The following is a 16,501-nucleotide window of genomic DNA, read 5'->3' as shown; positions in this document are numbered from 1 at the left end:
CTGTAGATTTTGGCATTGGTCTATGCGTCCTGAATGGACCAGGCCCAGTTTCTTAAACATCAGCATGTCACTCACCGATCTCGGGGTGGTGTCTCCCCTCAACGGGCACGCTGACCGTCCGCCGCAGCAGCTTGTTCCTGTGCGACTCGGAGCGCCGCTCGCGCATCAACAGAGGGTGCACCTGCGGGGCGAAGTGGAGAGGAGAGAGAGACCGTCAGCACACACAGGGGACTCACTGCTTTACACACGTGTGTGCAGTCATAGCAAAGTGCCGAATGGTCAGGAAGTCACAATTCAGGTCTTGGAGAACTGCAGTTCAGGCAGTTATTCTTCCACCCGAGCTCATGAGATACATTCACTGATAATGCACGTACACTTAACAGGAACCCAACTTTGGAATAAATTTCCACCAAATTTTTAACCAAAAATAAAATCAGTTTAGCATAAAGTGTTTCCGTCAAACCACAGCTTTTTGGATGAAGGAGAAGTGCACACCAAACCAATCTTCTTCACAAGATTAATTTATTAAAGCTTGATATCTCAAGCAAATACTTTTAATGGGCTAGTTTTCTTTCGTTCATAAAGAAATACTGTGGTACCACAGTGAGTGAAAACAGTGCGCACTAAAATCCCTAGGTCTGGAATTGATATAATACCAGCATGTACCTACTGTAGAAAGCAGTGTGACGTAGTTGTTTTCAACATAGTTGATTTGGATTGTACAAACAAGACTGCAGGTTTCTGTGGATTCTGCCATAGTATACCAGCCTTGAAAATGCTACATAATTTGAATTACTTAGCAGCTGTATATTGTACTTGGACAACATATACAATAATAGCTATATACATCTCCACAAATACACGTGTCTGCTAAGAAAAAAAATCATGTAATGGAATTGTCTCGAGAGCATTTTGTGTATCGTGCTGTTGTCTATTCTGCAATGCACAATAAAGATAATAAAACAAAACAGACTATTTCTGCAAATGTGTTGTAAGCTTATTAAAAGTTTTCATATTAAATCAGCTTATTTGCTTATTGAAGCAAATCTGTGCTTCCTTGATAAACTAGTTGCTACAAACTAATCGCACGTCCATTCACATTCACATGCACCATGAGCAAAGCCTCCGTAAATTCACTGATCAAACTTCATATGACTCGGTCATGAGAACGAAACGGAAATTACTGTAATATATGTATCACATCATACACATGCAAAACATTAACAGTACTGTCATTAATTATTAAAATGAATATTGTCATGTCATATCCTCCCATCCAAATTGAAAATACAAAGCAAAACTCTGGACTTGCATGAAACCACTGAGTTAGCATGAAATAGAAAAACTTATGCTCTTGCAAGCTCTTGCGCTCCTACTCTGAACACAGAAATAATGTGTGTACTGTAGATGAGGTAACATTTTCATGACAAGCTACGTATTTTGTGACAACATAAGGTGAGTTCACAGTAGCAGTAAACTGTGAATCAAGACACGGGGCAGGGGTTAACTTTCTTCCCTGTGGAGGCAAGCCAACTCAAGGTCCTAGGAGAGGGCATTGTTACAAAGGGCCATTAGCGCACCTGTCTAACGCTGCCCTGACAGCCTGTCAGTCAAGCACGCATGTCATACACGCACTCGCTGTAAAGTACTGACATCAAACAAGAGCAGGAAGAGACAGATCAGCCCCGCAGGGCCTGACCAATAACAAAATAAGTGCAATGGTCAAACACAGCATCTGTTAATGGTCGACTGGGCTATTAGTTGGCTCAATCATTTTTGTAAGATTAATCATGATTTAATTGATCAAATTTTTATGCAGTTATGCACAACCCATTTACAAAATACACTGTAATGCAAATGTGAATTCTCCAGAAACCCCCATTTTGATGCATTGACTGAAATCTACAGTGAAGCACAATGCTGATGACAGATACAGTACTTTGACAGCTGCAATTCAATTATAGGGGGAGTTCCTCAATAAAAATGCAATACACCTAATACATTCTTTATTGCTTGAGAGAAAGCATATTCCACTCTGTACAGTCTCCTTTCCTCAGTTGGAATTTATTTCAGCAATTACCAATCAAAGTTTTCAATTTCTCTGTATATTATATGTATGACAGCCGATGTATGATACAGTCTATGCATTATATATAAAAGCATAATCCTAGAAATACAATAATTTTATTTAATTACATTTTTCTCATTGATACAACTCAGGTAAAGTGTTTTTGTTGGACATACCAAGCATGCATCAAAAAAAGCCCTGTGCATGAGGGATCACTGCTTGCATGTTAAGTCCTAGTAAACATTTTTCCAGGATTTCTTTTGAGATTAATTTTTGGTGGCCACTTAATATTAGTTACCAGGTTGTGGAGCTGTACATCGAATTAAACAATTGCACTTTTATTTATTTATTTATTTATAGTAATTTTCATTTGAGCCATTTTATACTTTTTAATCGTATTTATTAATTTGTTATTTTACCCATATGCATTTCGTATCATAAAATTGTTTGTCTCTTTTCCATGTTGTGTTCTGCATTTGTTGTTTTGCGCATTTGATCTATTATATGTTTTGATGAGCACCGCACTTGTTTAATTACAATGTGGTGATCACAAATGGCAAATAAACTGAGTCTAAACTTGACCCTCGACTCACGGCAAATAGCCCCACTGCATGTCACACTCTTAGCAAAGATACAATGCTGAAAGAATGGAGGCGGGGCTGGAGCACATCACCAGCTCTGTAATTCAGCTCATTATCGTGGCTTTTCATACTGCCCAGCCCTCTGATGTGGCACTGAGAGGTTGTTGAGCACTGCAGCTTACACCAACAGTGCATCACCATCTTTACTAGCAACTCCGGTCCCGACAGTGTCTTTAATTGAGTCCAAGGAACTTTCATTTTAAGGTGTTTTGTTCTTTCCAGTTCTCATTATCATGAGTCACGGCTCTCAACTGGATGGCCAAAAAGTTGCTCGGTTGGCTCAATTAAACCAACAATCTGTTGAGGTAGGTAATTAGATTTTCAGATGGAGCAAAAATATGTGCATTCTCCTGGTCTGCTTCTGGGGAATCCCAGGGCACAGATAGAGGACACTGGGCATAGAGTCGAAGCATATGAGCTCTGCTCCAGAAAGGAATGCCCATTACTGGAACCTCAGGCTATCTTGGCACTTCTGAGTGTCATGCAGAGAGGCCACATGTTCTACTTTTTGGGAAGACTTGGCAGGGGAGTCAATCTTGATTAAAATTACTTCCAGTCTAAATAAGCCAATGGGTATCTGTGTTGGTATGGAAATCAAAAGCTCCTGCCCATAAACACTAAGCCCTAAACACAGAAGTTTCAACTTCAGTAATTGCTCTGGTAGGGAAAATATTTCAAAGTTTAGTGTGATTAACCCTTTTGATAAACTGGGAAAATTTGCTATAGGAATAGGTATCCAGCCTTGACCGGGCATTTCATTTAGTGACTGGGTTTCCTATACACCCAGTTTTCTATGTATAGCTACGTATTTCAGAGCAGATAAGGTGGCAGTGTAGCATACTGTTTGGGGAACTGGGCTTGTACGTTTATGGGTTTGATTCCCAAATGGTGCACTGCTGTTGTACCCTTGATCAAGGTACTTAACCTGAATTGCTTCAGCAAATATCCAGCTATATAAATGGATCATATGTGAAAATGTAATATATCTACAATGGCAATGCAATGTAAGCTGACAAAAGCAATACATTACTATTAAAACAAAATTAATTATTGAAGACCTTCTCCTTGCTTCAATGTTTGGATATAGTCTTCCAAATGTAAACATTCACCTGTCAAAGTGTGATTTGCAGACAAACTGCAAGACTACTTTCCTTGAATTTCACCATATGAGAATGGCTACACAAAAAGAAAAATCACCCTTTCTCCAGCCTAACTCTCTCCCATATCACCCACTGCTTGTCACTGAATCCACAGCAACCACAAAATGTAACATATTTCCCAAAGAGGTTTGACTTATGGGATACGTTGCGCATGGCCTGCCAAGGCGCGACCCCTGCCGGGCCCCTCTCGAGTGAAAGAGGCACACCTGTGCCCGATTTTAGGGAAGGTTGCATTCCATACAGAACAGCCTCCTCTGAAAAGAGCAGGAGGAACATCATGTTAGGAGGGCTTCATATATTGTAGTTTGGCCCATCAGCACTGGCAAAGAAGATTAAAAAGCACTGGCTAACGTGTGGTTCAGGTTGTCTGACAAACACAAAGTATTGTAGTGCCTTTCACTTTTTATTTCAAGTGCAGACTGTCTTTTCAACCCGACCATAAAAAGCAAAAGAAACCTTAAAACATGACCCCTGCTGCTCAACCTTGGTCCAGGAGGACCACGATGTGTTGAGGCATTTGCTAGATAGATACACTTAAAGACCTTATTCAGCTAATGGTTGTATTGATTGAGCCAATTTAACCACTCTGGCCAATTCTGAGAGGTAAAGTGGCTGGAAGAGAGTGAGAAGAGAGGAGGGGGGTGGGGGGTAATGGCTGGATTTCAGCCCTATAGGACCAGGGTTGATTACCCCTGACTTTGTCTGAATTTTTCTGGGTTGAAGTGAGCTATACAGCCAGAACATTGGACCCCTCAGATAAACAGCACCATAGTGAAGGGGAAAGAGGAGCAATAAATCTGGGCAGATGGATGTGCTTTCTCTGGCAGAGGGAGCAGCGTGGCCCTGTAGGAAGCCAGCCATATGCCACAGCTGCCTTATTGGGTCCAGCATCTAGAGGAGGCAGAGAGGTAGGAGAAGGATGACAGGTGTGTAATCTATTACACTTTAACAGGCCTAATGGATCACTGCCTAAACCTGTTTCATCGGCACACCAAGTCCCTCTGCCCTCTGCCCCTGTCCATGTCCCTTGGCTTAGCACAGGCCCTTACCAAAAACCCTGACCACCATTTGTCTTACAGTATCTGAGGAACTCTTGCTCCAGATTTCATAGAACATGCCTTGACGGGAGAGTCAAGGCCAGCCACTGGAGGGTCACAGTGTATGCTGGAGTTTGCTCCAACAGCCCTTTGTCTTAATTATGAAATAAATCTTCCTATTTGCATAATGCAACACGTCTGTAGAAAGACTGCTTTTTCTCTGCATGCCTCTAATGGGAATATCTTCCTTGAAATAGTACATTTAACTATGAAATTGATTGTTACTAATTCATTTTCAAATACAGTGGACTAGATACAACATAGAAACTCTATTTTTCATAGCACTTATACAAAAACTGACCTAGGATATTAGTTTATTATACTTAATTCTCACTGGAAATTAGGTATAACAAATGATCAAAAATGTATTGTGATAAATCTTGCTATTTAAAGTACACTTTAAATCAAATAGCCTTTAATATGTGAGGATATTTTAAAGCACGTAACAAAATTAACATCAAAAGCTTACACTGGGGGGTTCAAAATTTGGAACCTGGAGAGCAATAGGTTGGGTGGTTACATTTAAAGCTTCAACCAAATTAGCCCGAAGACACCGCATGAGGTGGGTTAACCGCATAATCAACTGCGTTCATTGATCAAGCTATGTAATAATGAAAACCAGAACCTTCTGATTATGTCTGATGATAAATGTGAAGAAAAATCTGAAGAATTGCTCACAGTACATTTTATACAGTGAAATCACAACTGCCAACTGTTACTTGGACATACTGTATGATGCTTTTCCACAAAACAATTGAACACTGGCACAAATCATGATTTTCAGAACACATCTGTTCCATAGCGCAGTCTCACCCTAAGTAGAATGAAATCACTGAACGCAGCATATGAAAAACTCCATTCCTGTGGCAAATGACTGCCTTTATATTACTGCTCTCAAAAATGAAACAAATAGTAGCAGAAGGACCACCTACCTGTGTCCTCCATAGTGTTGAGTGGCCTGCAGTCGGCATATTTCCACTTTACAATTCATTTGATTCATTGGCTGGTAGCGGTCCTGATATTCTACAGACCACTTCTGATCACTATACACAGCAAAATGTTTAATGCTAAATCAACTCTTACGGAGTACACACGGTCCCTATTGGACTCTTCTGTACTGTGTTAGAGGTGAACTGCGTATCGGCCACTGACTACTTCTGTTTATATTTAAATATGTATGCAACGACATATGCCTTAGCAGTCACTCTTGTATGGCCACTACCTGCCCATGATAGCCAGTTTTTGATACTCCCTTTCACTTTTCTCTATATATTACCTTTGCATCACGGTCTCCTGCACAACGGCTATGCTGTGCCTCTCCCAAAGGCGCATTACTCATGTGCCTGATGGCCATTAGTCAAAGCAGAGTTTTTTGATCAATTGAAATACACTTTGTGGCAGGGCTCGATTTGTGTGGGAGGATCGGGGCAATCGGAAGATCACGCCTACTGGTGAAGTGGGCACACACATCTGGATAACATTACTAATCAGTCCAGGGTTTAAAAGTGTGTGTTCTATTCCCAGTAGGTGTCTGAGACCGGGGATTGACCAACAAGAGGGGGGGAGAGAGAGAGAGAGAGAGTGAGAGAGAGAGAGTGAGAGAGAGAGTGAGAGAGAGTGAGAGAGAGAGAGAGAGAGAGAGAGAGAGAGAGAGAGCGAGCGCAGCAGAAAGTGCTTTAGCGACAGAAACGGATGAAAAGCGTCCCTGTTGTGCTATTTTGTTCTGGTTATTTTTGTTTGTTATTTTACTTTATTTTGTTACCTCGAACCCATGAGGGGGAAGGGAGAAGAACTTTGTTTGGTTTAATTATTTTCTATGAATTGACTCTCTCTCACTCAGCCCACAATAAAAGCCGGTGAAATCCGGACCTTTTCCCACAACTCCCTGTGTCCAACTCTTCTGTCCATAAAAGGGGTGTGTCATTCTCAGACGTTGTTAAAAATTAAACTGTTAATCGGTTATGGCGATCCTGACTTACTTCAGTGAATTGTGTTATCTTTATCTTCCTAAATTCTTTTTCTTTTAATTAAAAAATTTAACACATGGAACTGTGTGGTGATTATGTATATTGGTAATTAAGGGCGTGCTGCGATCACAGTCATTTTATTCTTATTCTGTAAAAGTTACTAGTGTCAGTTTTAACCTGTGCATTGTCCTTGGGATACAAAATCACCCTATCCTGAGTTTAACAGCAGTTAAGAAACCCCAGTATAAAAAATTTTCAGCATGAAATTTGATAACATTCACTAAAGTGACCCTACCATTAAAAAAGTTAAACATCGACCTTTTTTATATTTTTATAAAAACGGTACACTATCAGGGTGCATAGATTTTCTGATGAGTCTTTTTAACCCTGCAGCTATGAAATCAGAAGTCATAATCAAAGTTTGGCACCACACATCTATTACAGTAAAAGAATCAATTGTGATGTGTGCTTTGTAGTAGAAACGAGGGGAGTAGACTGAAGAAATACAATCTCTCTGGACTGTGAAACAGAAACAAAGTTATTCACTGATTTATTCATGAGTGACAGGCTGTTTCTACATGAAAAATATTGATTTAGGGTTTACAATTTGATGAAGAGGCTTCATCCGGCAAGGGTGGGTCATTTTCTACCCTGTGGACACAGGGTATATACATAATGTGAAGACAACACAAGGGTTAAAATGGCAGCTTATAAGCCAGTAGCTGACATTCAACAAAAAATCTAAGCGATTTGAAAAGTGATGAAGGCAAAAGTGCTGAATGGCCGTTAATAGAACACAAACACAGTGAAACCTGCCTTGGCGTGACCTTTGTCCTGAGGTTACCTGCATATGACCTTAGATGCACCTGTTTGTCAGTACAAATAAACTGCTCCTCCAAAAAGAGAATCATGTGGCTGCAACTCAGTAAATAAGGCATGCAGACATGGCGAAGAGTTTTAGTTGCGGTCCGACCAAACATTACAATGGGCAAGATGCGTGATCAAAGTTTGAGCGTGGAATGATTGCTGGTGTCAGACGTGGTGGTTCCAGCAACTCAGAACCAGCTGCCCTCCTGGGATTTCCACACACTGCAGTCCCTAGAGCTTACTGAGAACCATGTGATAAACAAACATCTCGTGAGCAGCAGTTCTTTGGGCAAAAACACCTTGTTCATGAGAGAGGTCACAGGAGAATGTGCAGACTTGTTCAAGCTAATATAGGCCACAAATTCTTAAATAACAACTGTTAACAAGAGAAGGGCATCTCTGAATGCACGTGTCAAACGGATGGGCTGTGAAACTCCTATCAGCTAAGAACAGGCAGATGAAGCCTCAGTGGGCATGTGCACACCAAAACTGGACAAGACTGAAGACTGAGTATTGTCGCCTGGACTGATGAATCTCGATTTCTGCTGTGACATACAACACATTAGTGTCAGAATTTGGCAAAAACAGGCTGGTGGTGGTGATGTAATGGCATGGGGAATGTCTTCTAGGCACACATTAGGCCCCTTAATACCAACTGAGCATCAATGGAATGCACACAGCACTCCTTTATGGTACCAGTCTACCCGTTTTAAAATGGATGCTGCCAGCAGGATAATGCACCATGTCACAAAGCATGCATCATCTCAAGGTGGTTCCATGAACATGACAGTAACCCAGTTTACTCCAATGGCCTGCACAGTTGACCCCCCCCCCCCCCCCCCCCCCCGACACACACACACACACACACACACACACGTTATTGTTCTGGCTACTTGGAAATTGGAATTGAATGTTTCAACCCAGGTAAAACAGGACAGTATACTGGGAGTTAAGTTTACTAAGTTTTCTGAATATATTTCTCATATCACGTAAATCTGATGTAAAATTATGTTAAATATATACTGCGTCACAAATACTAACTAATGATGCAATATAATATTGTGCTAAATTACAAGTGGCAGCTCATTATAATTTTTGTAATTGAACTCAGCAATAACTGTGCTCCTCATCATTATTCAATCAACTATGTCAGAATATTACATAACCAGGCAGCCCACCATTCCATAAAAATTCTAATGGGTCATGCATGTGTAAAGTAAGAGTGCTAATGGTTTGAGCCATAGTTGATGAATTGTGACAACTGTAGCTACAGGCAAACTACACTGCACTTTTGACTATGTATGCAGCAATTAATGCCACGTACCAGTTTTGTTCCAGCCACCTATAACATATGAATCTTTTCCATATAATAGCAATGTTCACCAACCTAGAATAAATTCCATATGTTTAATATTCATTTCACTTTTGTGTAGGTAGTCAACCCAGCTGTTACCAGCTGTAAGCACTGAAATTTTAATTAATGCAGTGGGCTTGCCCCTTTCTATTACTTGCATAACAGCCTGCCAGACTGCAATAAAGACACACATGAGTGTGCAATAGTGCACTGTTGCATTTAGAGTGTGCACATGATGCAGAAATCTTGTCACCGCTTGTCAGTTTGTTCTGCATTTTGAAAAAGGGTGTCGCAAGCGAACGTCGCCTTTCTTTCTCCCCCTGGTGGTGATTAGAACAAAAACAGCCCGCTGAGTCACACGGAGGAGTGCTGCAAGAGGGCATCAAAGGGGAATGTTTCTCTTGTCATACATTAAAAACAAGATCCAAACAAATGACAGCACTGACAATTGCTTATCTGAATCTAGATTCATATCACGTAGCATAGCTACCTGTAAAGTGTAAACCATCACAAGTCAGCCATCGGAGTACTGACTCATCCTTCCAAGGCTTAGTCTACATTTATTCAATAGGAATGATAACAGTGAGATTGTGTGTGAAGTTTGCCTGAATTAAAAAACAAAATTTATCAGTTTTTCAACCTCAAGGTATCTCCTGTTCAGGAGCCAGAGCAGGTAGAAGCTAAGATGTGAACATGAAATGTTTTAAAACATATTAATGAGGAAGCTGCACACAGAGATTTCTGGGGCCCTCCCGCCTATAAGCATGCATGGTTGAGGAGGCAGAGTGCTTTACAGGGAGAGATTCCTCAGCTTGGTGGCAAATGAACTTCAGTACCTGCATCTATGCTATGCTGTTCAAGTAATATATCCACAAAAACAGACATAGACCATAACTCTCACAAGGTTAGACCAGAGCTAGATTATGTTTAATGGTCACAATTTAAAAAAATGAAAGGTGTTCAACAGTTGACTCAACATCATAAAATACTTATGCCATTGTTCTGAAGTTATGGGGAACTAATTTACAGGAAGTAAGACACAGAAATATGTGCCTCAGCAATGCCACACAGATTACCAGTTGCCATTGGCTTTAGGCAATCAGGGAACTGAAAGAACCTTCTTCGAAAGACAATGTATTTCATGCAAACGATTCTCTCAGCTACAGACATCAGGGAATAATATTCGTTCAAACGAAAGCAGAAGCCAGGTGTCCTGGAGACAGAACTCTCACAAACCTGAAGAGAACAAAAGCTGCTCATGCTCACTACATTAGATGAATGACATCTATTTCATATTTGTCTGCAGAGAGGGAATGATTGTCATACAGTCATGATTGATTCAAATCTATGCAAAGTATTGGCTCAACTGAACAAGATGCGAAATGGACACTTAAATGTGAATTAACTTATTAATCCACTTCAGTGCCTAGTGTCATCAGGACTAGAGATCTGTGAAGTCACAGGCATCATAATAAATAGCAGTCACTGTCACAGTGCTAGTCACAGTGTAGTTCTTGCTTTAATGCTAATGTTTTCAGTGCAGTGAGGAGGTAGCTAGAGGACAGCAGATGAACAGTGCCCCCTGCTGGTGAACCATTAAAAACTGATTTCCAACATACTGCATGTTAGCAATAGCAATGATAGCATGTGCTCAGAAACATATGCTGCCCCGACAACATAAAAGTGTTTTTTTACAAACATTAGTGTAGCCATGAATTCACAATAGAGAATGAGTAATATGGTATTACCTCCTCCTGGTCTAACATATAGAGTTGATTTCCGGATATCACACAAAGACGCGGGTTCCAGCCAGGACGGTCGTAGGAGGGGCCAAGGGGCGGGCCCTGTGGGCGATAGGAGGGGGGGGCGGCACACCTCGCATCTGGGAACGAGAGTGAACAGTGAGTGTGAACTTTATTACCATTAGCAACACAACATAGCTGTGAAACTATCAAATAAAAATGAGCAAAATGAAATGAACATACAGCATCCCATGTATAATTTATTAAACACTTACCCTAAACACCAAAGCATTTCTTTAGCAAGACTTAAATGGTATGAATATTAAACATGACAGTAAAAAATTGACAGTTTCTATTGAATTATTAATATCAAAAAATTATAAGTTTTCCATGAGGAGTAGCTTTTACATACTGTGTATGAGAGACAGAAAGAGTGTGACACAGAGATAGAAAGAGAGAGAGAGAGAGAGATATGCAGGAGTTTATGATTAAGTTCACACAGAGATGATTAACACTGAAGACCAGGCATATATCCAATAGCAAAATGTACCGATCAAAGGGGTCTAAATCATTCACTTGTTGCTGACTGATGAAATTCTGCATGTCTTGAAATGTGCCAAAATGCAGAGCACCTTGGAAATAATCTTGCACTACTGTACTTCAGAACCATGGAGAGCAGATCTTCAGCAGGAGACTCTGGGGTTTAATGCATTTGTGAATGTGGACCAAGACCCAAGTTGATTTCTACAAAATATTTTTCTATAGTCTAATAAATTGTAATTTTGTACCACTGATGGTCACAAAAGATTTGCTCAAACTCAACGGTTTTTATGTAAACTGCACCGCACTCTTTTCAAATGTAAACCTGGACTGTAAAGGAACTGCAAAGACCATTGGGGTTTCTCTGATATTGGGAATAATGGACATAGGAAAAGAATCCAGGTCTCAATACCTAAAAGGTCAAAATAAGCATGGTGAATGGCAGGGCAAATTTATCAATACTTAATGCATGATAGTACATAACAATCCAAATTGGCCCAAATCTGGCCTTTCAGTCTCTGCACAGCCTCCAGATCGGGAGCAAACCAACCCCTGACCCACTCGCTAATCACCAAACTACAGCAGCAGATGGTCTCTTGTCAGAGGGACTCTGGTTCTTCACCAGAAGGAAGCGCCATCAGAAAGAGTTTGGAGTGCGCAAGCACTGCTGCTGGATGAGCTGAGCTTTCGACACAATCTGTGCCAAGCTTAGCGGTATGGAAATACCAGGACAAGATTTAAAGAGCTAAAGTGGCAGGTTAGTCCTGTGACATCGTTTTCCAAGCAAACTGCAGTCTCCCGGGGAATAAAAGTGTGCATTTTCAGAAGCAAATGGCCCAAGGACACATTAGCTCTGTCCCTCCTCGCATTTGAATCTTGACACTTTCCAAGGATTGAAAAAAATCAATAGTGCAGAGTGCTAAAGCTACTAATTTGCCTCAATACTTTCCAAGAGAAGAGTCCTTTAACAGAGATGAACACCAGAATTCAAACTCCTAACGTGACTTAAACATGACACTGTCAAGAGGATAAAGAGCAACATTGGGTAAGTAATGGCAAATCTCCAAAAAGAAGAGTAAAACTGAAGTGAATTTTGCATAGCCTGACCTCACTACAGCCAAGTCAGCCTTGCTTGGTTACAAATAGCCTATATCAACAGATGACTGCGTTTCAAGCAGTCCACCTGACAGACAGTCAGGTGAAATCACTGCTGCCCTTAAAGTGCCTCTGCATGAAGGACAACCTGCTGACTTCACTCTTCCACTGCCTTAATGCCAGGAGACCAATTTTCTGGTTTTTATTGAGCAGTATTTGTGTCATACTCCCCTTAACTGAGTAAAATTGCTCTTGGAAAAAAATGCACAATGAAACAAACAAAAAATGTTGGATATAATTTCTGAACAATAACAGTATTAGTAACCATTTTGTCACTGCAATAGCAAGCTTACAATGCTATTACTGTCGCACTGGTACTAATTATGTTAGTGCCAGTATGAAAATGATTTTTACTTTCAGTCTCCAATGATGACTTTTTTTCTTTGCCTTTCTTAAAATGGCCGTATACATTCAAATGACAAGTGAGGCACATTAGCATCTGACCCTAAGGTGAGGTCACGGGTAAATGTAATGACAGCGCTCTTGAAAGGGACTGAAAGGTGGGGGACCAATCTCTGATTGTATTCATTTAAATTAGCCTAGATCCAGACCAAAAAACTAAAATAACAAATTAATTGTACTCCTATCACATGCAAATCCAAACATTTGTATTAAGAACTTGGTAAAGGGGCCAAAACAATCTGTCAGCATGAAGATATATCTTTGCTTACATCTCAGCAACCACCCATCAAAATGCACACAGTCAACCAAAGCCATAACATTGCATTTTTACATGACTTTATGTCGATAGAATTGGATTTTTTTATCAGGCGATTTATATTTAAGCGATTTATATTCAGCGGTAAAAAAAAACAAAAAAAAAACACAGCTTCCCACCAAATAATTGATCCTGAAACCTTCTAGTGACAAGCCTAGTCTACTGTCACACAGTCACATGAAAATCCCCTCAACACCACAAGACATAGTCAATTTGTTGTGGTAGACGTGGAGGAGATACAAGACAGGGGCGAGGTGGCATTACTGGGACTTGGCTGCACACATGCGCACTTCACTCAGCACATCTTCAAATCTGCTCAAGTTCCCTGGAACAGCCTTCTCTCTGATCTTAGCCTTCTGTATAGTCTGTGAGGAGTTAGCATTTAAAAATCTCAAATTTGCACAGGGTCAGCTTTACTTATTATTGCCATTAGATAGCCTGACAGGGTAATGTTGATTATTCACATCACTGAATTCTCAACTGGGCTAAAAATAATCACGCAAATCTGGTAAAGCCCCAGGCAGGCATTGCACAAACAAGAATGGCCACGGCTACTTTAGAGGCAGTGCATACAGTCCAGATATGATACATTACTGCAATTCCCTTTAGGAAACACAATGCACTGACAGATATGGTTATTGCTGCTGAATGACAGATTGCTCCAACCTGAAAAATATAAGCAGCAGAAAACAGATCAGAAGGACAATAATTAACAAAAAAGACGAGATGAAAAAAATGTGCTGAAGATATGAAAAAGGTAACCATGCCAGAATGTGCCAGAATATTCGCATTTGAAAAATCAAGAAAGTAAGACAGTTCATACGCTTTACACATCTCTTATATTGTGCTCTGGCTTTCACACAGCACATGGTTAAAAGGCTGCTTAAATCTGCACTGTGGAGGTATGAGGCCTAATTGCTGGGATGAGCCGCAAGCCAAAACTCCCCGGTGGAGTAATGAATGCTGCTGGAGCAGCGGAATGACTTCTCATCTGGATTCAGGATGCGAACATTTGTCCACACGGCGTCACTCTTGCTGCACTTTTGCGATTCCGCCCCCAACTCAAAATACAGGAAACAAGGTTACTGCCCAAGAGATGTCACTTCCGAAACACCCACTCTCACTCGCTCTCGCTCTCTCTCTCTCTCTCACGCCCCCAGCTTATTGCCATGACAACCGAGAAAAGAATAGAATATAAGTGAGTGTTAAAGAGACAGATGATCAGAGAAAAACTGAGGGGGGGGAAGAGAAGAGGAGAAGAGATGGTGGAGAGAGATGGACAGACAGGGGACGTGTGGGAGAGGCGAGTGGAGAGAGGAGGAGAGGGAGAGAGTGACAGAGAAAGAGCAGAAAGCCTGGGTGGAACAGGGAGCAGGGAGAAGGTGAGATGCAGGAGGGGAATATAGGGACAGAGGAGGAAAGAACATGAGGGAAAGGTGAGGTGAAGAGCTGAACAAGACTGAGAGGATGAGGAGACTGGAAAACTTGAAAGAAATTAACTAAAAGAGTAAAAGACAGGAATACAGGAAAGGAGGACACTTTTTTTGGAAAAAAAAGGAACCCACATCTTGTTCCCATAGCAACCCAGCCACCCATGAAATACTGACTAGATCCTCCCTCTCTCCCCTCTCTTCTGCTCCCTCTCGCTATATTTCCAAGTAGATGGTCAGGCAGATAGAGAGACATGGTGGGCAGGTATACTAGTTAAATACATTAAACACTATCTTAATAATCTATGGTAAAAAGATAAATGCCAAGAAACTTGGCAAATAGGGCCAACAATATATGAATTAATCAGTCAGCAAAGCAATGTAATATGTCACTGCTTAAAAGCCTAGCACATCACATAATAATAAATTGAGAATTAACTTTCCCACAAACTCGCTGTTAGCCTCTCCTGGTCTTCTTCACCATCTCATCCTTCCCCTCCCCCTCTCTTTCCTTCTCTGTCTACCCATCTGTCTCTCAGCCCCCCACACTTCTCCATCCCCCCCCCCCCCCCCCCCTCGCTCTCTCTCTCTCTCTCTCTGACACACACACACAGGTCTTAAGGATTGAATATTGGCATATACAGTGCTCAGCTCACTAAATTGGCTTTGCTTGTTAGCACTGGGAAATAAAGAATGTGTTGTCCACTTCCTGCTCTTCTCAATCTTTCTGTCACTCAAACATTTCATTGGGCTCTACTGCTGGGCCTGCTTTTGTGATGCCAAAATACAGTCCTGTCTGATACAGTAAAATAAAAGAAGCAAATTTCTCATCAACAGCATATGTCAGCATGCAGCTCTGTCTAAATCCATGGGCGTGAACTGAATGTCCTGTCTGGACAGTTACCGTCAGCAGTAGTAACACAAAATAACACAGACAGTGTGTGCTTTTACCAGGTGAAAACCTTATTTTCTCAAGCAAACTTCAGTGTGTTAAATGTATATTTCACATTGGTATAATACAAGTAGTTTTGTGGAGCTTACCCCATTGTACTTATGTAGTGTGAATACAAGCAACATCAAATGTCCTGTTTCCGTTAACGGGTTTTCCGGTTCCCATTCACTCCCTTTCATTTTCGCGACCTCGCCGAAATGAATAGTTTTATAACACAAATGAACTACGGAGAACAATACGCCGATGAAAGAGAGTACTAACGTCATAAGTTCTACGATTTAAAAAAAAAAAATCTGGTGTAGGCCTACTATATCTGGTGTGAATATCTTTTCTACACTTGCTTTTTAAATGAAAAAGAAGATCCGGAAGAGTTGTGTAACTTAGTGATGTATCCTTGAGCATCATAATGTATTCACATTGGCGCGTTAAAAATCTAACTATGGATTGCTGTCTATGTAGTAACCAATTTTAAAGTAGTTTCTCTGTTTATAGCTAACCTAAACCTGAAAACAGCTTATCAGCTCAAAAAATCTTAGCCCTTATGACGTATTTTCTTTTATCAAATTATAATCCTCCATAGTTAGTTTGTGTTTTAAAACGATTAATTGCAGCCAGGTGGCGAGAGTGAATTGGAACCGGAAACCCAAGAGGAACGGTGCTGCCGTTAATGGTCAACAGGGGACATTGTGATGTTGCGCAAATGCAATAGGGTAAGCTCCACATAATTACTTGTGTTATGCCAAAGAGAAAATATCCCTTTAATGGGTTACAGTGTTGCTTCTGTGTGTTAGCGTGTCAAAAAGTAGTTGT

The 16,501-nt window shown here is 40.8% G+C and overlaps 1 protein-coding gene across 1 annotated transcript in view; it reads right to left on the bottom strand.

Annotated features, from left to right (window-relative positions):
* syngap1b (synaptic Ras GTPase activating protein 1b) overlaps positions 1-16,501 on the bottom strand; it is a 105,564-nt gene that overhangs the window by 74,289 nt on the left and 14,774 nt on the right. Inside the window, 2 exon segments of the mRNA XM_064350922.1 lie at positions 76-181; positions 10,903-11,036. Of these exon segments, the coding sequence (XP_064206992.1) occupies positions 76-181; positions 10,903-11,036 (240 nt within the window).

Source organism: Anguilla rostrata, chromosome 1, assembly GCF_018555375.3.
Source record: "Anguilla rostrata isolate EN2019 chromosome 1, ASM1855537v3, whole genome shotgun sequence".
In the NCBI taxonomy this organism is placed as follows: Eukaryota; Metazoa; Chordata; class Actinopteri; order Anguilliformes; family Anguillidae; genus Anguilla; species Anguilla rostrata.
Note: the sequence above shows the minus strand (reverse complement) of the source record. Positions and strands in the feature narration are given on the sequence as shown.